General features: G+C 36.6%; 1 protein-coding gene across 6 annotated transcripts in view; it reads right to left on the bottom strand.

The window, feature by feature from the left end:
* The window catches only part of TBC1D5 (TBC1 domain family member 5), a 294,295-nt gene that overhangs the window by 135,873 nt on the left and 131,932 nt on the right, over positions 1–26,490 (bottom strand). For all 6 annotated transcript variants that reach the window (XM_042888801.1, XM_042888804.1, XM_042888805.1 and 3 more), the window contains one exon: positions 10,771–10,837. In XM_042888801.1, coding sequence (XP_042744735.1) covers positions 10,771–10,837 — 67 coding nt within the window. The remainder of the gene's footprint in view (positions 1–10,770; positions 10,838–26,490) is intronic.

Here is a 26,490-nt window from a genome sequence, read left to right as displayed (position 1 = left end):
TGAGAGTGATGCTTTCCCCTGTGCACAAAACAGGTCAAATTCTGAAGCTATTCACATTGTTCTAAAAGTGGACCACATTCTACAAAGTCATTCAAAATACTGAGATGTCAGCTGAGTCAGTAAAAGGTTTGAACCTGTGCAACTGCAAATAGAAGGAATGAAGAGGAAGAAACCTCAAAAGGTTATTTTTTTCACTAACTGTTGAGAGTGATTGCTATGCAGTAATTTCAACACTTCTCAAATTGTATTAGTGCAGATGACATTATGCTTTTTAAAAGAAACTTATAATGCAATTCCAAACATATTTTGAACAAAATTGCATTTAAAACAGCCAAAAGAAATTTGGCAAGATTATATCTCCTCTCCATCCTGCCTTGGCTGCTGGGATAACTAAAACGGAAAGTTATATGTGACAGAAAAAAAGACTTTTGTGTAAATAGAAGTTGGAATCTGTCACAGTTTTAGGAAAGCTAAATGATATCTAAAATCCTTTCTGAAGAGCATCCACTAATTTGTTTCTCAGATATTTTGAATTAAAGGTAATAAATGAAACCTCGCAATTGTAGAGACTGTTTCAGTAATGGCAACACCATGCAATATCAACAAACTTTCAATTCTAAAAGAATAATTTCAGAAATGATATGGCCCTGCTCTGTAAAACTAATATATCTGAGCCTTGTTAACCCAGGCTTGTAGAAATCTCATCGGTCAAAGGGAAATGAGCAATAAAGATCACAGATCAAGTCTACCACATCCCATTTGCTTCACTGAAGTTGCATCCCATTTGCTTCTACGGCCAGTTGGAGTGACTTAAACTGTGAATAAGAACATGCAATTGCTTCTAATCAAACTAGAAAATTAAACGTATAATAATGTGTTACAGTAGCACTTTTAAGTCGTACAATTAAAATATAGGTAAATATAAATGTTAGTGTTTTCTGGTTACTTTGTACACATTTTTACTTTATATTCTCACTTGTTTAAACATGCAGTCTAATAGGTTGTGGTACATACTGTAAACTTTTAATAATGTAAAACCTATGGGGAAAAAGTAATTAGATTAATGTTCCTTTAAAAAACTTAATTTCATGTGGTGTATCTATGCAGTGAAGGTTCAATGTAAAATATTTGTTGAGACAGTTGGATTATTTAGATGAAAAACCAAGCAAAATGGAGGGGATGAAGGCTGCAGATCTGTTCTGCAAGGTTTTTTTCTTAATTCTCATCTCTTGAAACACGTATTTCTACTATAAGCATGGCAGAGTTTGAGTCTGTCTCTGAATTAATTTTACGTTGGGGCCTGCTCTGGCACACATACTTTTTTCCTTATACAAAATGAGGTTGATCTCTCAGCAAACCATATATATTTGTTCTTTCTTTCCAACAGGACACATCTTAGGATATATTTTAGAGCTATAACAGTTGTAAAGACAATTAAAAACATTAGGTTTTGAGAGAAAAAAATCTGAAGTTTTCAAAGAGAAGAGTCACTGTCTGACAATACACTGTAAGGAAAGGAACGAGAAGCCTAGAAAATAATTCTGGAATAACAGTTCCTGGAGTTTTACTGAGGCAATGCTGAGCTGTGGGAGTTTTGGGGTATAGGTAACAAAGACATTCTTCCACTGAGAGCCTATAGTGGAGTATCAGCCTCAAGGTCTTTTGCTTAATTTTAATCTGCATCATAATGGTAAATCATATACACCAATAACAGATATGCAGAATAACACCTTAGCCTACCTAAGCTCATTACAAAATAAATACCCTTTTCAAAAACAGAAAGAAGACAAAAGAGAAAAAGTGATACAGCACAGATATTCTGGCAAACAATGCCAGCTAACTTCTATACATACTGATTTATGAAATACTGCTGCTGATGCATACAAATGCAGTCTTCCAAAGTTTAACAATAGTATAAAAATATTTTTGTACCATGATGTTCAAACAACATCAAACACCAGGGAAGGCACGAAAACTCATAAAAATGTAGAAATGTAAATGAGGAACAAGCACAGTGAACTAAAATCTATGTCACTGAAGATTATGTTCTGGGACTGCAAGGGCTAGGACCTACTGGCTAATGTTACTATCCATGATTACTGAAATTTCATTTCAAACAACAGATAATGAAGAAACCTGTACCTGACAACTTATTAAACAGTGTGTATAGTTATTTTGTCTCATGTATTTATCTTCTGAATGTACCTTTTAAAGTGCTGAGACCCAAACTCAGTTCCTGGGAGGCACCCAACGAAGCAACAGGCTAACAGTCCATCAGAAAGAAGAAAAGTCCACTAATTATCATGTGATATGTTTTGCAATATGAGGTCTTTATCGATAGGAACATCAGTAAGTGAATAAAGTATTTACATTCAAATGCAAGAGCTCTGTTCAAATGTGATGCATATATCCAAGAAGCATGCATAGTTTGTATTATTTATTAGGCCATAAAAAGAACATTTGAGAAAAAAGTGAAGCAAAAGCCAGGAGTGTAATGAAAACAGAATTTTTTCTATAAAAACCTGAAAAAAAAGCAATTGAAATGTAGTATCAAGTAATAAGCAGAAAGTTTCTAAAACATAAACATTTCCAAAATACACAGATTTACATTTGATATCCTGAAAATCTACTTGAATGCTTTCATGTGAAAGCTTATTGCTCTTCTTGGAAAATATATGTCTTTTTTGATGTTGTTCCTCATAGCTGCACTACTAGGAGGCTCACAATTCGAAGGCCAGGTTTTCTAAGCTTTTAGGGTTTCACTTAGTTTTGGCTGACATAGAGTTAAAAAGGTTTGGATGAATAAAAGTAAAATCATTTCCTTAACATAAGCAAAAACCTAACATTATTGAAGTTGATAGCATGCGTGCAAGTGTAGACCGGAGAGGAAACAAAAGTCTTTGTGGTCAGCAAATCTCTACCTGCAGCAGCATTTCATCGGGTACAGAACTCTGTACTCAAAACTTTATTTTCTTTCATCTCTGTAATGGATCATGAATCCATTCACTTTCTTTCTGGTCTTCTTTAGCTTTTGTAGAAGCAGTGCTAAGGCACATGGAAGACTGGGATGTGGTACGGGAGAACAAAGCACGATTTTACCAAGAGCAAATCCTGTTTGACCAGCCCAGTGGCCTTTTATGATGGTGTCACTGCATAAATGGACAAAGGAAGAGCCACTGATGTCGTCTGTCTGGACTTCAGTAGTCCTTTGACATGGTACCCCACATCCTCCTCTCCTAAGTGGAAATATATGAATTTGATGGGTGGACTGTTCAGTGGACGAAGAACTGGCTGCACAATTGATTCCAGAGAGTGGTGGTCAGTGGCTCAATGTCTGGATGGAGATCAGTGATGAATGGTGTTCCCCAGAGGTCAGTGCTGGGGCCGATACTCTCATATATTCATCAGTGACACTGACAGTGGGGTAGAGTACACCCTCAGCAAGTTTGCTGTTGTACCAAGCTGTGGGGTGCGGTGTTACACCAGAAGAATGGGATGTCATTTTCAGAGGGACCTAGACAGGCTTGAGCATTGGGCCCAGGTGAACCTCATGAGGTTCAACATATCCAAATGTAAAGTCTTAAACCTAGGTTGAGGCAACTCCCAGAATGAATACAGGCTGGAGGATGAAAGAATTGAGCACAGCCCTGCCAAAAAAGACTTGGGAGTACTAGTGGATAGCAAGCTAGACATGTGTCACCAATGTGCCCTTACAGTTCAAAAAGGCAACTGTACTGTGGGCTGCATCAAAAGCATTGGGGTCAGCAGATCAAGGCAGGTGATCCTTTTACAGTGAAGGAGGTGAGGCAATGGAACAGGTTGCCCAGTGATGTGGTTGATGCCCCATCCTTGGAAACTTTCAAAGTGAGTCTGAATCAAGTCCAGTGCAACCTGATGTAGCTGTGGATGTCCTTGTTCATTGCAGGGGAGTTAGACTAGATGACCTTTAAAGGTCCCTTCCAACTCTAAGGATTCTATGATTCTATGATTCTATGATCTGGCAAGAACTCTTGCAGCCAGCTGGAAGTCTCAATTTCACCAGAACCACAAAACAAAATTTAGACATCATGTTCAATGGCAGGAACTGCACAATGGTCATTTTATTATTCTATTTTTAATATGTATTGTTACTGATCTGTCAGTTGTACATTCCAGGCCTTGTAGTTTAACCTGTGTAGTTATGCCACCAGGACCTTTGAAGTTCCTTGCATACATAGATAGGACTTTTTTTTTTTTTTTTTTTTTTCTCACTTTCTAAGTCTCCTGAGTAGAATTCTATCTCCTGCTCTGGGCATGGCAGTCCTCACCATGTCACTCAAAGTCTGTCTGCTAACACGCTAACATCCAGGCACCTGGTTGAAGCAAGGTTGCTAACCTTCAATAGAGCAAAGGGAGAGATGCAAGCATGGGAAGGTGAAGCATCCAATCAATTTTTAAACATTTCACTGATAATTCACCTACCTTTCTAGTAACTGTTCAGCTAAAGATAGACTATTTGTGCTGCTTCAGTCTAACTCATATTTCTAGTGTTAATTCTCCCTTGTTGCTTCTCCCTTCTAGACATGCAGCTAACCACATCTCCACAAGTTTTTTTTAGTTCACGAGCATGCAGCCTTGTTATATGAACACACACACGCAAGCTCAAAAAATACACAATTTATATTTCCCAAAATGTCTGGATCTTAGAGAACACGTATTCCTTGTAGGGACTGAATTCCTCAGCGACAATTTCTTCTTACTTGTCTTAGTAACTTCTTAGCAAATTCCTTTGGATAACAGGATCTAATAGAAGAGGCCTGACAAGAAGTTGTGTAAGGGCCCTTGAGCAGGAAAAGTAATTAAAATAATTTTGGAAGAATTCAGAGGAAAATGGAAATCTTCCAAGCTCCCGGTAGGTGCTAAAGTGGTCTTCTTGGATTGGAAAAAAAAAGGCTTCTGGAGCAAAACTGTTATCAGAGCAAGAAGTCACTTTCTCTTGCTGGAAATAAGAAATCTGCAAGATGGAATTGCAAACTTCTTCACCAACAGGGAAAAAATGAGACTACTGGCACAAACCATTACATCCAGGAAAAGATTATAAGCACATTCAGAATATAATAATTATGAGTTTCAGAGGCTCAGACAAAATAGACTTGTAGTGAAAACACCTCTTTGCAAATAAACAGCATCAACCAAGATGCTGTCCAAAAATTTTTCCTGAGAAAAATTTTTAGTTTTGTGAGACAAAACAAACATGGATGCCAGATTTATTACTGCACTGTGGAAAGAGTGGAAAGACGTAAGTGCTGAGAATTGTCCTTACAGAACAGAAGCGTCTTACTTTTTACTCTATGATTTTCGAATCTTACAATATTTTAAATCCCAAAGGGAAAAAAGAGCTTGCATTTCCCAGCTCTTGATTATGTGTGGTCACACAGTGCATAAAGTCAGGAAAAATAGGTTATATAAGCATGAGGATATCTTACAGGTAAAGCAGTAAAGGAACACACCTTTGTAGTAACAAGACTAATAGGTGCGTGTAGACGGAAAAAAGTTGTTTCCTATCAAATTAAAACAAGAATTTTCTTCAAGGTGGAGGAATACGTTGCCTACCCCTTTGCATATAAGGACAGAGTCTATGTAGTGATTTCTCACTCAGCTGCCAAGAAAAGCCATAGGTCAAACAGGAGTCAAACTACTTTCACTACCCAATTTTGGAAAGGAGTGGAAACAGGGAGAAACAGCTTGCACCCTTTGCTGTCTTTCTTCTGTGTGCTCAAAATCAGTCCTGTAGTTGTTGGCTGGTGCGCAAGAAACATGCCTCAGCCAGCAGGACCACATTGCTTTTTTGCAGTAAGAGAGAAAACATCTGGCAAGCAATATCTGTAAGAAGTCAGGGTAAGAAAATGGAACAAGTATTTCTTATATCAAATCTACTGCCTAGGTTAAATATCAACGGAAGGAAGAATATATATTGACTACATATCCCACAACTTTGTGCAATCTTTACATGTTTAAGCATGGAATTAAGCCACACATAAATTAACTTAATCCTGATACGTGGGGTAGAAATTAAATCTATATAAAAGTGCAGAGATGTAGTAAGAAATTATCAGCATAGTAGTCAGGGGTCTCTGAATCATACAGTAAGTTTAACAATGCAAGTATGAAAAGAGAGCTTTTCTTAGGCAATATATTTATTAGAAGCAGTATTAATGTACAAATCCACCTTGGAAGAAAATAAGTGTCCTTGGGATGTTAGATTCTATCAGCCAAATTGAATGTCTGCATCAATGGCTCTCCCTAAAAGTCATAATTAGGTCATTAAAATATATTTAGAAAAATAGCCTGTAAAATAAAGTTAAAAAATACTCACCTTCATTTTATTTCATAGGTCACTGTTATACCATCTAATAAGATAATTAAAAACATGCAAGCAGCTGGTACTGAGGCTAAACAGATTAATGTAATAGTCTGTAGTCATATGTGCTGGCAAGGGGTTCACCTCTTTGGCGAGGAGAAGGTCAGCTGCCCTTGGGAAAGCAAGAGAAAGACAGTATTTCTACTTTCCAGTGGCACTGCATTGCAGATACTGAAACTAGAGATCCACACCTATTTTTCTTTTCCTTCTGGCAAAGTCCAGCCAATTTGCACATCCAGACAAGGCTTCATCCATAGCAATGAAATATTACAGCACACTGAAGCTCAAAATTTCCCAAGTATCTTAGAGATTATGAAATGTCTATTTTAATTTTTTTTTTCTAATGCTGAACTTCAAATTTTGATAACAGAGTTCTAGGAAAGAATTTCCATAGCATCTTATTAGTAAGGCATCTTCTCAAGAGTACAAACTTTTCCATCAGGACCTGAAGACCAATTAGAAAATTCTGTGACCAGTCAGGATACATTCAAACTTGCAGAATATTTAGGAATATGTGCCACTCACGCATGCTTTTCACTTACATTACTTAGAAACTTTATGACCTGGAGGGAAATGCTTACTATCTGAACATAAGCAGCATTAAATCTGTGCTGTGACCAATGCAAGCAAGAACCACACACTCTAAGATGACACCACCATATTAAAACATCCCTCTTCACCTAAATAAACTGAAAAAACTTAAAACAGCTTTAGTAGTGAAAATTTCTCATAGAATTTGTATCTGTTAGCCTTCTGCAATCATAACATCTATCAAGATCCACAGAAGACCTTGTCTCTTTTACAGCAAAATCCACTAGCCAATTTCTTTTAAGTCGAGTAGACTGAAACACATTGGATAAACTAGACTATCATCAGTTTTATGAAATGAGTAATTTATTGAAACAATACTCGTTGACAGCTAAATCAAAATCTCTAATGAGTCCTTAAAGAAATAACATTTCTTCGTTACATTTACCATCGTTAACTTTCAAGGTAGTTTAAGATTCACTTTTAATCTTTCATAAGGTGTTAGCTGCTCATTTTTACGTAATGTGCAGCCCAGAACTGTAACTATCAATACAATATTCAACTCAACCAGCAAATTTACAGCCTGTCTCATAGTATGATGGCTGTTACTTGCCACTGAGCAGGAAACATTCATTTCATAACTAAAACACTGTAAAATTACTTAAAAATGGTGCTAGCCTGGTAACTATTAAAAGCTAGATGTTTCTTTTATTTATATATGCACATGCACATATACATACTGTACTATCTTGCTTTATCATCTTGCCTCTAATTGCAACAATAATACTCTGGCAGTGATATATGGAGCTCCTTTTAAAATGTTAATTGACTTCAGTTTTGCAAGTTGTGTTGTAATCTTCTCTGACAGAATATGATTATTTTCCAGTGGAATTCATCGTCAACGTCATGTTTATTTATTATATTCACTTTGGACTAAGGAATACGAAGATACAACAGCCAGCTTTATCCTCTGCTTATTTGTGGAGCATTGAAGATGTTTTAAAACACTGGAATAAGTTTAGAACACTGTAAGAACTGTCCTAATTAATTTTTACAAGGCATAAAATTCCTAAAGTACTGAAAAGGTACATGCATAAGATCCATAAGCATATAAGTGTAAGTCCTGAGACCAACAGGTAAGTGCTAAACATCAAATTCTCCAGCTCTGGAATAATTGCCCATTAGCTATCTGACTGAATCAATGCAAAGAAGATGCCGCACAGTGTACAATCTGGGTGTCTTATGCCTGATCAATCCATGGGATTCTGCACCAATAATGTCTTGGGTTGCACTCCATCAATGAACCACAGACTGGCTCAACTGGACGATTTGCTATGGTTTAGGCTGACCAAAGGAAATGATGTCACTCTCCATCCAACCACTTATTTCTAGCTGCTTTCCTTCCCCTGACACTTGTACTCACTCAAACTTTCATGAGGACGACAGCATGAACTAAATCACCACTAAACTCACCCCAGATGGGCTCGTTCAAATCCACTGGACCAGCTCAATGACTGGTGAATGCCAGGGGTAGGATGAGAGGGTTTAGGAACCCAGCCCCACAGCATAACTCATGGAACCAGAGTCTAGCTGCAGTTTCTTTCCCAAACTTAATTTTGGCAGGCACAACAGCTGGTCTCTGGAGTTAACAGCTTTCAGTTATAAGTGTCCTGGAATTAATGGCAGAGAAGAGCTCTCAACATTTTCCTTTTGTTGATCTGACTAAATTCTGTCCTGCCTCCTTTTGAGAGGCTGCTTCGTGGCCTGTCGACATTTAACACCGTCAGGCATATGAGTGCCCCACAGTCACTTGCTCATTCCACCCCACAGAGATGGGGGAAAGAACTGGATAGATAAACTGAGAAAACACTTGGGTTGAAATAAAGACAGCTCAATACGTAAAGCAAAAGCTGTGCCTGCAAGGAAAGAAAATATGGAATTCATTCACTTCTTCCCATCGGCAGGCAGATGTTCAGCCATTTCCAGGAAAGCAGGGCTTCATCGCATCTAATGGTTACTTGGGAAGATAAACACCATAACTGTGAACGTCCTCGACTTTTCCTCTTTTCTCCCAGTTTTATCGCTCAGTATGATGCCATATGGTGTGAAATATCCCTTTGGTCAGCTTGGGTCAGCTGTCCTGGCCGCATACCCTCCCAGATCCTTGTGCACACCCAGATCCTTGCTGGCAGGGCAGCATGAGAAACAGAAAAGTCCTTGGCTCTGTGAAAGCACTGCTCAGCAACAACTAAAACATCCCAGTGTAATCAACACTGTTTTCATCACAAATCCAGAACACAGCAATGTTTGAGACATAAAGAAAATTAACTCTCTCCTAGTCAAAACCAGCACATGGTCGCTGTATCTATACAGGCTTTGGATCTGAAGAGCATGGAAATATTTTCAGCGGAATTTTTGACCCCACTTTTTAAATTAAATTGTATGCTGCATAAGTTAGAGAATACAATACAAGACAAAACTGAGTAAGACAGGACCCTGAAATGGATCTGCTAACACAATATTCTTAAAATGGACATCCTAATGGTCCCCATAGGGTTTTTATCATACAAACTGGGTTTCATCAGAACAGAAAACAGAACCACGGACTTACTAGCATACAGAAAATTGCAAGGATTTGGTTCCACTGGCCAAAAGCATCCCTGCAGGCACATCCTTTTGTCTAACCTTGCTCTCAGCCCAGAAGTTTTCTCTGGGTGTCTGAATTGCAGCAAGCTCTTTGCGTTCCATCTGGGTCATCATGAGAATTCTTTCTTTTTAACATCCTCAATGAAAGCCTGCTTTCTCCCTGCTTTGTCAGCAATCTGTCACCAGTCTGCAACAAGTTCTCAACTTCTGTCCCCACTGGTCATCCCAACCTGAGGACTGCTCATACTGAGCACAGCTTGGTGGCCAAGGAGCATGCTATATTCCTATCTAGCCATAGCCAGGACAAGGCAAACAGGCAAGTTCCCCCTGCCTGCCCCATCCCCTTGAAGTACAAGTTACAACAGACTACAAACAGAGAAAGAAATAGAGGCCAATCATCACAGTTCACTTCAGTGAATACAAAATAATATGATGGTAGGCTTGCTTTATTTTCCCATGCTTCAGCATTGAAATCAGATGCAGTAATTCTAGTTAGCACAAATCTTACTATTAATTATCAGTCACAAGGACAAAGATTTAGCATTTGTAGCAGAGGCAGTATTTTGCTGGCTGAAAGATGAAACTACAGATCTGCCAATTACGTTGCTTTGCTTTCAAGTACAAGACATCCTCCAGTACTTATCCAACCAAGACTCAAGCTTACTGACAGTGCTGTGCAAAGCTGCTCAGTACTATACTTCTTTAACTGGTATTTACTACTAACGGAATTGAAAGATTAGTCCCAGAATTTAAGAAATCTTATGGTTTTGTTTTATATTTTAATTGTAGTAACCAACAAATAGAGTTCCATTTTGCCTGCAAATGCAGTTACTTTTGAGAAAATCAGAAAGGTGACCCTGATCACTTAAAAATTTCAGCATTTAGCTTCTATTAACTTAGGTGAGAATTTCTACTTTACTGCATACCTTAGAGAAAAAAGTATTTAGGCTTTCAGATGTCCAAAACTTTCCTCAGTTGAATATTTTGAAAAAAAGTCTCGAAAAAAATAATCTAGAAAACAAGTTTTTCAGATAATTCTTAATTAAATCCTTCATCTTCAGTCTACTAACTGTTGCAATTTAGGTTGTACAATAATCTTGAAAGATACAGACCTGCTTTTTTGCTTTAAATAGGTTATGTTGCTTATTACATTCAAGCTTATTAAAATTAGAAAATTAGTATAACAAATTACCAACCTGTAAGAAATAAATGTTCCAGCAGAATCTGAGGTGTGCTGTGTGCTTCCATTCTCATTCGATCCTCCTAATACAAAACAGAAGTGAGAAGCCTTTGTTATAACACAGATCATGATAATAAATAATACAATAAGTGTTACAATCGATTTTACTGCACATGCTAATTTTAGTTTATGACAAAACTTACTTAGTCAAAGCTCAGTTTTGCACCTTCAAATTCTTACAGCTGGCAACTGAAACAACTGGCCAGTATGTTCAATTTGGAGCCTGACTGTTCTGGCAATCTAAGACTTAATATTACTGCAAGTTTCATTCGAGGCCCTTCTCAACTTACTAAATACAATTTTACTAGAATAAAGCCAAAGAGCTATACCATATAAATAGATGACTATGATTTTACAAAGAATGTAAAAGTTCATCTATATTGTGAAAAATGTTGAGCTGACTGTGTAACAGCAGTATTTTTTTTTTTCATAGCAGATGTTCAAAGTTTCTCTGAAATTACCTAAGTAATATGTCTGTAAAACATCTGGTTTTATGTCTTGAGACATAAAAGCATACATAGCAGAGTGAAACAGAGAAAGCAAGCACTAGGAGTCCTTCTTCTATGTGATAAGTGCTTCTACTGAAGGATTATTAAAAGCCAGAAAAAATCTTCTATTTTTCAAATAAAATTTATTCATGCTCTGTTTCATACTATTTACTGTTGCATAACTTGTCATGCAGCTTAATAATTCTTCTATGTCTTTGTGAATTTCCTTAATGCATTTATAGATAGCATCAGGCACCTTTACAGGCTCTGTTCTGCTTACTGATACCAACTTCTTTCTGTCTTTTCCTTCAAAGCAAAATGGATACAATAAGACACTGTATTTCTAGCAGATCAAACCGCAAAACAATCAGCCGCAAGTCCAGAAAGAGAATCATATTCAGTATCATGCTTCTGTTTGTAGACGAGGCAGAGACTTGAGTGGATAAATAATAAAAGCCATTAAGAACCATCACAAGAACTGTGAACAAGTCTTGTTTCACCTCTCCTAAGTCTTTGGAGAGTGACAGAACTTGGTGGATAAAGCAGAATCAGATTCTTAGGACAAGATGGAAAGAAAAGCATATGGACCCTTTTCTCAGGGGACAAGTGGTGGAACACAATAAATGGTCTCAGGTTGCACCAGGGGAAGTTTACACTGGACCTTAGGAAGAATTTTTTCAGAGAGAGGGCTGGAAGGGGCTGATCAGTGAATCCCTGTCCCCAGAGTTATTTAAGAGATATGTGAATGTGGAAGTAATGTTTAGTGATGAGTCTTACTAGGTCAAGTTGATAGTTTAACCTGCTTAGTCTATGAAAATAACTGTCTTTATGATCTCTTTATGCTTATGGCCTGACTCTACCTTGGCAAAGAATGTAGTGTACAGAGATGGTACCTATTGTGGCAAATTTTCCAATAAAAACAGTAAGTTGTGAAAATCAAAATTAGTCAGTTTGTTTTTGATGAGCAACTTTCAAAATCAAAGTAAAAACCCACGTGCCATGAAAATATGTCCCTCAAAAGAACGTGTCCCCAGTGAAATCTCAGATTTCTGTATTTTAGTGGCAGGGTTGTGTGAAAGTGTTTGTTTGTTTAAGTGTGAAATAGGAAATGATTACTTAGATCCAGATTTGTAATTAGTAATTCAAGAGTGACCATTCAGAAACTTAACATCTAGCATTTTATAAAGTATGAAGTGCCAATTCCTCCCTTCACTCTTCACTCATTTTGGATCAACAAACCATTGGAAAAAAAATCTTCTTCCACTATTGTTACAAAACATACTCTGCTATGATGAGAAAAGAATATTTTATGACATGAGGTCCAGAAGAGAAACAGAGAAGAGCCTGGGAAATTCACCTATGGAACTGATTAGAACACATACGTTTATTTATGGGAGTTTGGCTACATTCTCGTGCTCTGTTATTCAGATTGTAGTTCTGGAAGGTTCAAAATTCAAAAGGGAAAAATCAGACTGAAAAGGAAGCTCATTCACAATGCTATGTTTATATGCTAAAAAAGATCTTGTTGAACATAAGAATGGCAACAAGATCTTCTTCCTACTTGAATACTATCACAAAAAATTCAAGGCCTTTATCATCTTTCTTCTATACCATTTGTTCTGCCCAAAGGATCAACTAGTGAAGAAAAGTAGATTTTCAGTAAAAAATATTTTCTTTCATCAGGACGCAAGAAGGAAAATTTGGCGGGATCTGTGGTCTGATATCCACTAAGACTTAAAGGACATGGCTGCAGTCAGCTGTCCTTCACAGACAACTCCATATGTATCATTCTTTATTCTGAAACATTCTTTCAGAAAAAACCCCCAATAATTTCCCTTCTGTAAATGACCACTTCAATACTTCAGCATTCTTAATGGTACACCTGCCATTAATAAATATCATTCATACAAGTTACTGTTTTTTTTTTTCCTGAGAGCCACATTTGCTGTTCCATACTATCATTAGTAGCCGCTATCAAAACTGTCCAGGACTATGTACTTCCAGCACTCTCAGAAACATGAATTAGTAAAATGGCCTTTCCCATCCCCCTTATTTCATTCTCTTTAAGACAAATATTTCTGTTAATAATATCTTGACAGATGATTCAATGCCTTTTGTTAAAACTGCTAAAAATGATAACACAAAGTGGAAAGTACTCATTAACTTAAAAAGATTTCTTAAATTTCACCTACTGGTATCTGAAAGACTTTCCAGCAAATCCTGGTAAGCGTTTAGTCAACAATTAATAAGAGCAATTGGACACATATTTCACTAATGACAATAAGCTGTGGGAGTCCATGCCCTAGATCACCTCTCCTCAGGGAAGTTCCAGTTATCCTAGTGTTTGAAAGGTCTGGTAGACTCCGGATGGAATTCAGAGGTCATGTGCGTCTGCAGTGATAATGATTCAACTTTCTAGTCAAATTAGGGTATATATATATACTTAAGAGTTATGAATATAAGGTTCATGATTCTCATAACTGAATTTGTGGTCTCCTTTAGAAACGTTAATTGATTCTGGATCATATTAATCTTTAGGTCCCAAGCCTCAGAAATGGAAAAGGCTACACTGAAAAAAAAAAAAGATGCTCTCTACCAATCCTGTCCCAAACATCCCAAGAAGGATTCTGAACTCAAATGCAATAGCTGGAGAAACAAAACAAAACAAAACAAAACAAAACAAAACAACAACAACAACAACAAAAAAAACAACCAACCCAAAAAAACCAATCCCAACAAACTAAATTAAATCTTATTGCACTTACAGAAGAAAGGGAGTGGAAATATCCAGTTTTATAGGTAGCACTTGTATCAAAATAAGGAAGGCTACAGGGCCCAGCTTTCCAACACTACAGGAGTCATTGGGCTTTACTGCGATAATAAAACAAGGCAGTTCCTTCAAAGGGACTGAATACCTTCTGAGTATCTTTCTTAACTGCTGATCTAACTGGAGAAACTCCTTTCCCTGGAAACGAATACTCTTTCTGCTGGAAAAAAATCAATTCCATTGCTGTATTTTAGTTGACTTTGCTTTTAGATGGAGACTCAGGGCTAAAGGGAGTTGGTACTTAAGTGGCTAGGAGCTGAAACTACTGGACACAGCTGGAAGCTGTTTCAAAAGAAATTAGCATAACTAGAAATTGATGCATTTAATAAAAAAGAACGTTTCAAAAGTCATCTTCTTTGGATTTCAGAGATGCACGGAGAAGGAGTTGTAAATTATATGTTTATTACAGTACTAGATTCACACAGAACACATCGGTTTGTCACCTGCAGTAACTTCTTCTCTAAGAACATTTGAGACTGTAGACATAAAATAGATGAAACATACTATAGATGTAGCATACTATTTTGTATTTTTATTTTAACAAACTGTAATATAACCTCACTCCAAAAAAAAAGCTTTGTTAAGGTGCTGCACATAGTTTCTGCTTCTGACAATAAGAAGCATTGTAGAGCCACTAATTTTGAGAGCAGGAAGAGGCAATGGGTATATAGCAGGCACAGTGAGCTCCTTAAGCTTACACTAGTGCTCAGTGAGTGGAAAAGCATGTGAAGAACCATTGGAGATCACAGGTTGCTCAATCATCTCCTTCAATAAGGAATCAGCTCTGAAAACAGCTGTCTTACATAAGATACAAAAATCCAGTACAGGATTCCTCATAGAGAAGACCAGGGAAACAGATAACAACCAAAGGTCCAAGACAAGAAGCTTAACTGAAATTCCTTTACTCCACGGATGTACTTTTAACATTTAAAAAAGAATCAGAATCCAAATTCTTGTCTTTTTAAACTACGTATCATTTTTTGATATGAAAAAAATGTCTTCTCTCTATGTATATCGGTGTGTACACACATGCATGACTACTTGTGGGTACACAGCATGTTTCTATTTATATAGCAATAAACTATTTACTAATCTTATGTCAACTATGAAAGGGTTTTATGGCTGTCAGCTTAGGAATTGGTGATAAAAGTGATCCCACTTAGGAAATCAAACTGTGCATTCCCCTGCTCACAAGTATCAAAATGGATATAGATCACTTTGCTGACACGTTTGCACTCTGCTTAATATTTTCTTTGTATTCTAATCTAAGGTCTTTAAAAATGGTATTTAATAATTGTGAAAATTCAAGTTCTAGTTGACATAAAATACCCAATCATTAATGTGGTGTTTCATGATTAAAGACAAGGAAAATTTTAACACAAATACATGCTTGCAGTCTAAGGTTGTCAGTTCTTACAACATGACTTCCAAATTCCACTCTATATTCATTTTCAGATATTTAAAGCTTAATAATTTAATGATTTATCCAATTTTAATTTATACTTTCAAAACCACTTTGAACAATCTGAGGTGCCACTGGAGATCATAACAGTGGTCCTGGTTAAGTCAAATAATAATTATAGCGCTTTCACTTTAAAGATGAGATTATTTTTAATTATTGAGTGAAGTACTTGAGGTACCATACTTATATAATTACGCTACTCATTAAATGGTTATTGAAAGCTGAAATGTAATTTTAATGACAGCTACCTATTTTTCTTTGCACACTTTATAGATGACAGATCAGTCAGGAATTCTACTTTGCTCAAAAAATCCTTGCAGCTGCACCGCTTCTTTCAGGTGCAAAACAATTAAGCTGTGCTTATTTTAAAACTTTAAACATTTTTTTTTCTCCCTAGATGATGTTTATGTGATATATAGAAACTAGTAAAAACAGAAGAATAATGTATGGGTATTTTTTACTTCTTCACAAAAGCACCAAAACTCGAATCCTAATCTATATACATTTCAAGCAATATCCCTGAAAAACTAGTGACAATACAAATATGGAAGAATAATTTTAGTCAAAATGTGTTTCTCACATAATGCAAACAAAAAAAAAAAAATTGCTTAACAGATTGCAGACCTTTATTGTGAGTATAAAGGGGTAATCAACATACAATAAGCATTTTACTATGCATTAAAACTATATATAATGCCACGAGACTCCTTTTCCTTTTTGTAACATCAAGGTTCACAACTCTTCAAACATAAAATTCCTTCGTACCATTTACTCCACAGATACATATTCATCAAAGTGATCTGCATAAAATTTATTCTAATATGTAGGAAGCTTTGACAATTGACAACACAGAGTTTTAGTCTCAGAAACGAGCACCTAAAGAAATACACTGTATTTTAATTCTTTATATGCAGTGTCTCAAATTCAACATAACTGTCCATTGTTCCAAAGGTCACTATCTTCTTCAATTTAAGCCTTCCTTTTTCACAATGAAAACCAAACAGAAGAGTAAATTTGTTTCATTAACAATATTAAAGCAAAGATTTCTGAGTTTGCTGTATGGGGAAAAGGCAATAAAGTTTTGAAGAGGGAAAAACTGCTTTGTTCCTTCAATCCCCTAGTTGAAATTAATTATAGCAAATGTTTATGAAAACATCTGTTCCATACAGTTATAAATTCTTAATTTTAGCACGGGCGATTCCAGGCTCCTCTATTATTTTGAAAGAGAGCAGTCTGACAATTGAAGGGTTTACAAAAGAAGAGACAATCTGCATTTCGACTGCACCAAATCTGCAGTTCGTAAAGTCTTCAGGATCTCCGCAGCGAAATAAAATAAAATAAAATAAATACAAGATAAGTAAGACTGAAGCTTTCTGATTCAGGTCCATTGGAGAGACCAGAATGGCAGTAGAAGAAATAAAAAGAAAAAGGGAAGTAATCCCCAAACATAAGGTAAATTAAGACTTAGCTACATAAACTCGCTCTTTGAAAAGTAAAATGTAGAGAAGCTATTGATTTCTCTGTCCCGTCTTTTGATAGATTTCCTGGCAATAAAGAAGCGACGCACACGGCATTGCTGTATGGCGTCAATAGAGGGTGCTGCAGAGTTTAGGATGATTCAGTCTCCGCTGAACTCCGGAGCTCAATTGCTTGTACGACAAACCCTGCACAGCAGCGATCTTTCGGACTTTTTACATAACACCCCTGCAACTACAGTGTTAAATTCAATTTGCACCAAATAAGCTTTTAAAATGATTAAATGGAGCAAGCTTGAAGCAGTGTACAGAAACTGAAAATAATGCCTTCAGCTAAAGAATTAAGTGCACTGCACTTCTGATATTTATAAAATAATTATTAGGTTGGAAAGTTGAAGAACATTTCAGTCTGAGCAAGTTCCTGAAGTTTTGCAAAACAAACACAACGCAATTTGGTGAGTAGCCTTTCAGATGCAAACTTGACTCTCTGCCCCTTCTTTCAAATTCATTTAGCAATATGTAAAAACTTCCAATGTGCACGGTGCCTGCTACATAAATTTTTTTTGTTACCATTTCAGTTCTAACTAATGTGCCCTAAAATATTTGCTAGGAATTGAATAAAAAAATGATACACTGTGCTAGTTAGCAGATCTTGCTGATAATCAGCTGCAGGACTTTATGATCAGAAGTATAAATGTCTAAATGTCTTACATGGGGAAATATTTCATTTGATTACCCTTAGATATAAGGATGAAAAACATACACTTAGCATTAACAGTGTTTTTTCCCTCCCCAAGCTTATGCAAGTTAGGAAAGGAACACAAACACAAAACACAATGGAGTACCCGCGCATATGCTAATTTTGCAATAGTGAAAGCTGGTGACATTTGAAAGTAAGCACACAACGCTGACACAAAGGTGCAAAATCAAAGCCTGTTTTAGCCCTACAGAAAGGCAGCAGAGCTGTTGAACAATATAATAGGCAGACACACTGGTTTGCTGTTACGAACAAAAACTTACAGAGATAAGAAGAATATGTTGTATTGCATGTTGCTCCAGCCCAGTCAATTCTGGTGTCTTTTGAATCGCTGATTTACGATTTACGACAATCAAGTGGCATCTACTATGATCTCTGCATATCAAATCACAATTGCCTATGTGTATACGCTTACACAAGTGAACTTTGCGTATTCTCCAGGCAAAAGCTCTATTTGAAATAATTTTATCAACGCACTTCAGTCCAAATTAAGACATGCAAAAATAAGAGGGTTTCCATTTTAAATGAAACTGATTCCGAGTGTTCACAAATCTTGATACCAGCCCTGTCATTAGGTTAGCCTCCACGTTTGCATACCCCTTTTTCAAATGCAAAATGTGTGTGTGAAAAAGAGTGGATGAGAAAGTGTATATAAACCTCCAGTTGACTGATTTCAAAACCAGAGTGTAGCATCGGTGTTTAAGGAATGTAGTTCCTTGCAGCTCAATTTAAAATAACAATAAATATGTTCAAAGCACTTATTTATTACATTTTGTTTCCTGATTAAGCATCTAAGCTTCTGTAATTACTAAAATAGGCTGAACTATCCACTGCATTCTAAACTAGAACAGCAAAATACATAGAAAAGGGAATTTTACTCTAATACCACTGAAGTAATTCATAAGAATGCCAGATAAGAGTTGTCAGGTGATTGTTAAGTACTAATACCTTAAACAATTTACATCCAGAGGTGCTTTAACATAATCTCTTTAAGCACGATGGGAAGGGCAAATCTAAGTGTGATACAAACTCTTCAGGAAATGCACGTAGCAGGGAAAAAGAGCTTTACTTCCCATTCAATAGGAAATACAAAATACTAGCTTATATAAGCAAATGCAACTTCCACTGCAGTCAATAAGCATTTAGGCCAGTAATGCCTGAACTGTTACCAGCAGCAATTAGACTGGTTAAAGGGAAAAAAAAAAAAATATACAATAAAAAAAAAAAATCCACAGGATAAGGTAGAACATGATTCTTCTAACATTTTTTCAGTCTTTTGTTTTTTGCAGTGCAGACCTGTCCTTGGTCTAAGCGCCCAATTATTCTGCCCAATTCTATTCACAGGCTCTGTACTACAGTCTGTATCTGCTACCTAATGTTGCTGATCATTTACAGTATATAACCCAAACAAGCTCCTAGGTCACCATCAAATGTGACAAATACTATAATGCAGTGTGTTAAATGTGTGGTTGAAGTGGATGCCTTAATAAATAATATAATGTCTAACTTCAATAAATTCTTTATGAGCATATACCGAAAACAAAATAGCAAACAGCAGATCTAGCAAAACAGACGATAGAGTCTGTTATACAAGTAGAGACAAGTACCACAATTAGACTTTGCACAGAAAGAAAAATCTTAGAAGTAGTCTGGAATCATTGCTAGGAACTTATATTCCATGATATATAAGTGCAGAGTGACTTATCACTTGCATCCAGAAGAATTTAGCTAATTTTAACTTATAAACAGCCTAAAAGGCCTTTGAGCTATAAATTGCAATAATCTAAAGATGGCAAGAGGCAATAAACATGAGTTAATGACTCAGCATCCTCCTGAGATAGCACTGGTCATACAGCTTTGCTTAATCTTAGACATGCACAATCAGTGTAAAAAGGTGGTCTCCAGAGACCATTTAAACTGACAATAAGAAAAACATACCACCTCTTTATATGTTTGAAGGCTACTATTGTCCTTAATTTACTTCAATTACATCCTATTTTTAACCCCGTTTGTATCTTATAGATAAATGTAATCTATCTGTTTAGGATAATAAGCAAGCATAGTTTGATTTTCATACTCAAAAGCGATAATGCATAATCCATTGAGTCTAGGAAAAAAACAGAGCTGAAAAAGATGGAGTAGAAGTTTCCGAACACTGCTGTTTTGCCAAGATTAAATGATAACATAAGACAAACGAGAAGGGATTAAGTGCTCTTTTATTGAAACAGAATTGCCCTTTCAACCAGAAGCCAGCTTTTCATCTGAAAAGAATATGTTTATCAGGAGGAAAGCCAGTCTGGCTAGGAAGCCACATGGCAGTGACATGCAGCCTCACCTCCTGCACTTGGTCAGAGGCTTTCATGATGGACAGGACCAGAAGTTAAAAAAAAGAACAGAAAGAATTCTTGTTTTCTCTGCAGCTTCATATTAAAGGAAGCTACGGTATAACAGCTTGGAAAATTCAGGTATACGAGGAATTAAAATCAGAGGAGCTGCTTAGCATCCATGGAGGGACTGGCACTATCCCCAAGAGTCAGCATTTCAGCTTTTTGTTTCAGCTCTGAGGAAGAGAAAACAAATCTGAAATTTGACATTAGGAAGTTGTCACAGAGATGCAGGCAATGCGTTAACATTTCTCAAACGCTGCGATCTTACGAATACTCCATATGAAGTGGGGAAAGGCCCATGGTGGAAACAGCCAGCTCCAAAGCCACCTAGAGCCACACGGAGGCACTGAGGCACTGCTCTGCTGCCTTCTCCCTAACACAGCTCCATTTTGCACTGCTTGAAGCAGCAGGAGGGCTCCAGGACTCTGATACCAGCTGTTGCACTCTTCTCAAGGCTCTCACACAATTGCTTCAGTCACTTCAGTAGGCCCAACAGGCTAATATGGATTTCTTACACACATAAAAAAAAAGTAAAGGGATTACCAATGGTTTAATTCGAACATGAACGTGACACCTTGGAAATTCATATGGTTTTTACTTCATTACCTACCTATCATTTGTAACATAACAGAAAGCACATTTTTTCACCTTTTTAGAAACCTATTGTGCAAATGATTTTAAAGAAGCAACACAGTCTTTAGTTAAAGTTTAATGTTATGTGGGCAAAACTTAATGTAGACATAAGACACTTGTAGTTCACAGTTAGAAAAATAAAAATAAAAATACTAGGATACTTTCACCCTATCATAGCATCAATACAAGGCACACTTGAGGAAAACAGCCTGAAGAAAGCCAGCAAACTGCAGACAAAAAACACTGCCTCACAGCTTTAAATATTCAACCCTGAAAGAGACATTCCGGATGGAATAGCCCTTAACCCAATCCAATCAGCTATGTAGGAGGAACTTGCACCAAAAAAGGACATCTGAGCCTAAAACCACCTGGCTTTGCATAACATGGCTGTATAAGATGATGAAGATGATGTCAGGAAGCTCTTGGCTCCTAATATAAGGCTATCTAAGAAAGGTTGCTAATTCTCAGAATACATTATGTGTCCAGTAGACACATACTTCAGAAGACTCTAAAATGAAACAGGACTCTACATTTTTTATAAATTTTGCTAGTGGAGAAAAATACCACAGAACTGTATAAAGGAAGTACGGAGCTAGAGCTTTTAAACTGTCAAATCAAAATATGCCAAAACATAATGAAAACACTAGATGTTAATCAAAATTCTTTTAAATCATGCCTTAGTTAATTGGAGAGCACCAACTGTGTACTTTGCTGGTGCAAAAGCAGATGCATTTTGTAAATGACAGATCCGGAGAAACTTGAAGAGCAAAGATATATATGCATTAGCAGCAAGCTCTAGATGTCTAACAGATGAAAGTCCACAGCAACGTCAGAATATAAAAATACATCTCAGTGACAAGCAGAATGACAAAACGTTTCTATTCACTATAATGTAGGGTAGGCTGTAGAATAACACTCCCACTGCTGTAGGTATTGAGAAAAATTCCCCATAAAACTTTTCCAGGCAGAAGTATAAAACACATCATGGGACAGATTTCCGTTCTTCTTTCTTACCCTCCTGTGAGGCCAATGACTAGGTAAAGCCCCGGGGGAGGGCTTCAAAGTGGAACTAAGGATGCAAGCACAAAGTATTTGGAGATACAAGCATTACAAGACTTCAAAATTAGATCAGTATAACTGGATTTTTCTTGTGGACTACAATTTTACTCAAGTTTTCTAAAAGGTTGATGATTATTTTACACAATAATAGGACAAATGTTTAGGAGCAGTCAGTTTTTCTAGATAGTCATACCAGCTCACTAAGACAGAAAACACACCACATCTATTAGCCAAAGTGATAACAGCCTGAGTGCAAAATGAACACGTCACCAAGCAGATGGTCACACTAACTATCTGACACTGGATTTTTTGACCAAGCAACAAATAAGGAAAATGAGACAAGATGTGATTCAGGTATTTACTTCATACTAAGTCACAAAAGCAACAGAAGAGAGCAACAGCACAGTCCTGAGGGACAACACATTCTAAATTAGTTTCACTTTTTCTTCAGCTTTCCCTTTCCAAATTAGGGATGTGGTGGTGATTTGCTATATTGGAATACAGAGTAGGTACCTTTCTGTACAACCACAGAGACAAGAAGCTCTCGTACAAAAACTGACTCTTAATCATAAAGCCCTATGTTCTCATCATGGTTGACACTGTTACCTCCAAGTGTCCAGAAAGCAGAGACCTCAACTGATGTGAAACTAACAAGTCACTCAGGCGTATCCAAAGGGTCCTTAGACTTGGAAGATCGAGTGCAGAACTTACACTCAGTGAACATCAAATTTAAGACAATCGTTGTCTTACCTGAGCTGTACAGATGCTGTCTGAAAGTACTATACACCGTGACTGCAGGTTGTAAGGCAGAGTAAGAAAGGATGTATGTCTGAATAAGTTTTCCATTTCCTCTCATTGGAATGACAGCGAATAAAGAAGACGAAAATTACAGCATGTGAATACTAGTGTAATTACTGAATAGTTCCCCACATAATTATGCAAAACAGATCTATCCATAAGTTAATGTAGCCATTTTCTTTTTTAAACAGAATTTTCATGCCATCCGTCAGTCACTCCAAAACACAAACCTTAGATGACTTCAGCACACAGTATGTACTCATTTGGTCTGTAATATAAGCAACGCATGTGAGTAGAAATAAAGGTTTAATGAAACAAAATAACATACTCCACTAGGGAAAACACATTTTGCCCAAAGAAAAACCTAATGTAAATAAGTGGAGACTTGACTATTTGATAAATACAGCCCCAAAGGTTATATGTTTACTGAAAGAATATAAATATTGTAGGTGATGTAGATTTTTCTTATTTGACTACAAGCATTAATTGCTTTCTAAATACAATAATATTATTTCCTTTCAAACTGTGAGGTCTCATTTCTTTTACTGCAACACGTAACCAATTACCTAACAAAAGTGTTTATATTAATCACAATGACTCTATATTTTAGTTTTTATACCACTAATTTTATTTTTGCTTAGAACTGAATTCCCTCAGGCATTCTTTCATGCCAACTGTTAATTTCTATCAGTGATAAAGTTCCCTTAAGCTTCTTTTAACATCTACTGGACATGACCTCATAAAATTTAATGCCATTCATTAACCCCAAGCACTTAACTTTACACAGTAATGTCAGGCATCTGACTTTTCAGTACATGAGAAATCCAAGCGGGAACTGTTTGAGAGATACAAATTACCAGTCACTTTAGTAGTAGAAAGGATAACAATGAACAATGTAAATGGGTGGCTCAAGACTTTTGGAAATGTATAGTTATTAAGATGCCCTCTATCTAGAATTATATAACACTTGCACAAACAGGGCAAAGCCTACAAAAAGGTATTTTTTGCTTGTGCGTGGACTAAAATTCAGAGCTGAGGCTGAATGCCAGGTTTTTAACACTGGCTGAAGTAGGTAGGATCTGTAGGTGTGTTTTCTTGTGTGCCCAATAGCCTTCAGGAATTCCAAAAGAGCCCAGTTGCCAGGAACACCTTGCATTATGAAAGGCAACACACCAGGAAGACTGGGGGTGAGGTAGAAGAAGCAAACTTTTTTCAAAGTGCTTCTCCCTTCCTTTCTACAAGAGCCTTGCCTAGGTTTAGCTTCAAACTGGTGGCTTTTTGTTGGATTTTGGTTATGTACCAAGAAAGATTTCCAAGGGACAGCACTGTTTTTATTTTCCCTAAGATGCACAGATGGGTGATGTCTGCTTAACTCATTTAACCATATTTCCCAGTGGCTTCACACATGTTGGATAAAATGTGGAAAATTCTAGAGGTGAATGAAAAATACGTAGTAACAATCTTATGGCTTCTTTTGAGCCATTCAAGGACATTCCTCATGGGGAGTGGAAACTGAATGACAGTCTGTCAAGGTCCTGAGTGTAAAAAGGGCACATTGTTAGGGGGAAAAAAAAGAAAAAAGAAAAAAAAAGTGCTATATTTTTTATTTCTGTTGGCTCAAGAGATATCTAGGCATGCTCTGTGAAAAAGGACAGTGCTACACAGCTAGAAACATGGTCCATCAGAGTTCCAGACAGCAATCTGCTTATTCATCTCTGTTGCATGAAATCCCTCTCTGCTGCCTCCCTCCCCATGGCTATATACAGGGCTCATTTTTTCTTGATGTCACAGCCTGTTAACATTCTGGGTTAAGCAGTTTATGGTGTTTGAGTATTTCTATATAAATTGTACAGGGTAGCTATAAATTGCTTCATGAGAACCCACACTAGAATCGATTCTGATGTCTCTTAAGTGCTACAATTTTATTTTTTGTTTTTCTTTTTAAGCAGCAAAAAGAGCCAGTTTTCAGATCTAAACAGTAGCTCCTGAATTTACTGATCGGAACTGGAAAATATATTCCCTACTACTCTATAAATGTGAACAGCTGAAAGTCTTTTTGCTCAACCTTTATTTCCACAGAAAGGTACACGTAAGCAGAAGACAAGTATTAGAGAAAAGAGTTTTCCACATGTGAACAATGATAGTCTCTGGTACCAACCCCATCTTAAATTTCTCAGAATGACTATTTTAGCGATAAAACATACCCAACTAAAATCTACAGTCGGTGCATACCTCATAATATCGAAAATGTATTTGCATATCACATGCCATTGCTCTAAGATTACTTTAGCATAATTATATTATGATGTAACATCAGTGCGAGTGCATCAGTTGGAAAAGTTTCTACTGCCTAATAGCAGGGAATGGTAATAAAGCAGATGTATGCTAGGTCACATGACATGGCAACCAATTGGTCTATATTTGGCAAACCAAAGTATTAATGTTTTATAAACACAAAGTATGTTATATACACTTCTAACAATACAGATGTAAATCTCTGCACAGCATAAACACTTGAGCTGATCAAACATAAAGATACTGCTGTGATAGGTACTTTGAAGTTGTAGATAAGAGTTCAAGCTGCAAGACGCCAACAAAAATGGAAGTAAATAAAGAATCCCTGCCAGACTTTTAAACACGGCAGCACTAGAAGAACTTTCTGTGATATAAACAGTAATTACCTTCAATGCAGAAAGGATTTGCAAAAATAAATATACCGGTGAATATGCCAAAACTCACAACTCAATTTTTTACTTATAAAACAAGCTTCAAAAGTTACACGTTCTGATCATAATCCTCAAATAATGTTTTGCTCCACTCCTCCTAGTACGTAGTATTCAAATACTCATATATGTGCATTCACATACACAAGCACTACAGTATACATACACAAACACTACAATTCAAGTGAGGGCATCTACCCTGTAGACAATTCAATCAATCTCACAAGTGACACTCACACGTGCCTGCACACACAAAAGCAGATGTGGCATTAAGATTTACAAAGTTATTGAAACTTTTAACAAGTAAAACGCATCTTTACTTAGCTACACCAGAATGAGGAATAAAGGGGTTTACATATGTTCCAATTCTAAACCTATCAATCAAACCCATGTTATTCCTTTGGGAGCTTATTTACATGCATATTTATCAGCCTCACATGCTAATTCCCTGCTGCTTTATGCCTGCGAGGCATGTTTATGAGTCATAATTGTTGATCTCATTTGATGTATTTCACTGAAGTAAGACATTATTCAGTTATGTGGCCTAATGTCAATGAATTACGATGACCTGATCTTCGAAATGTAACTTGCTCTTTAATTTTTATTAGAGCATAACTTATTCAGAAGAAATACACTAAAATGGAAGATTACATCCTTTTGTAGTCATTTTACTTAAACATCTCATTTTTGAAATGCTCCTCCCTCCCTACCTCTAGGCAAAGTTTAAAAAGTGCTATTTGTAAACATCAAATGAAAAGAATTTTGCCTGAAATTAGTCGATATTTCTCAGAATGGGATCTTTTACATGTTTATATGTGTTTCTATTTTGTTTGAACCAGCCACAAGACAGGCCTTTGGAGCACTGATATATATAGTCTGAAAAAGGAAAAAATCAAACCCAATCTGACACTCTCAAATTTTGCTTTTCTTTAACTTCATTAAAACAGTAACAAGATTTGGACTTAATACCAGCTGGTAATGAGAACCACTAAAACAAGTTAACGTCCCAAAATGTATTCATCACTTTTGGTGCAAAATGGTGTCAATTTATAAACTTAAGGGTCAAA

The sequence above is a fragment of the Lagopus leucura genome, unplaced genomic scaffold, assembly GCF_019238085.1.
Source record: "Lagopus leucura isolate 7727_CA_CO unplaced genomic scaffold, USGS_WTPT01 Super-Scaffold_100157, whole genome shotgun sequence".
Lineage (NCBI taxonomy): Eukaryota > Metazoa > Chordata > Aves > Galliformes > Phasianidae > Lagopus > Lagopus leucura.
The sequence above is the reverse complement of the archived record's forward strand: the minus strand, read 5'-3'. Positions and strand labels throughout refer to the sequence as shown.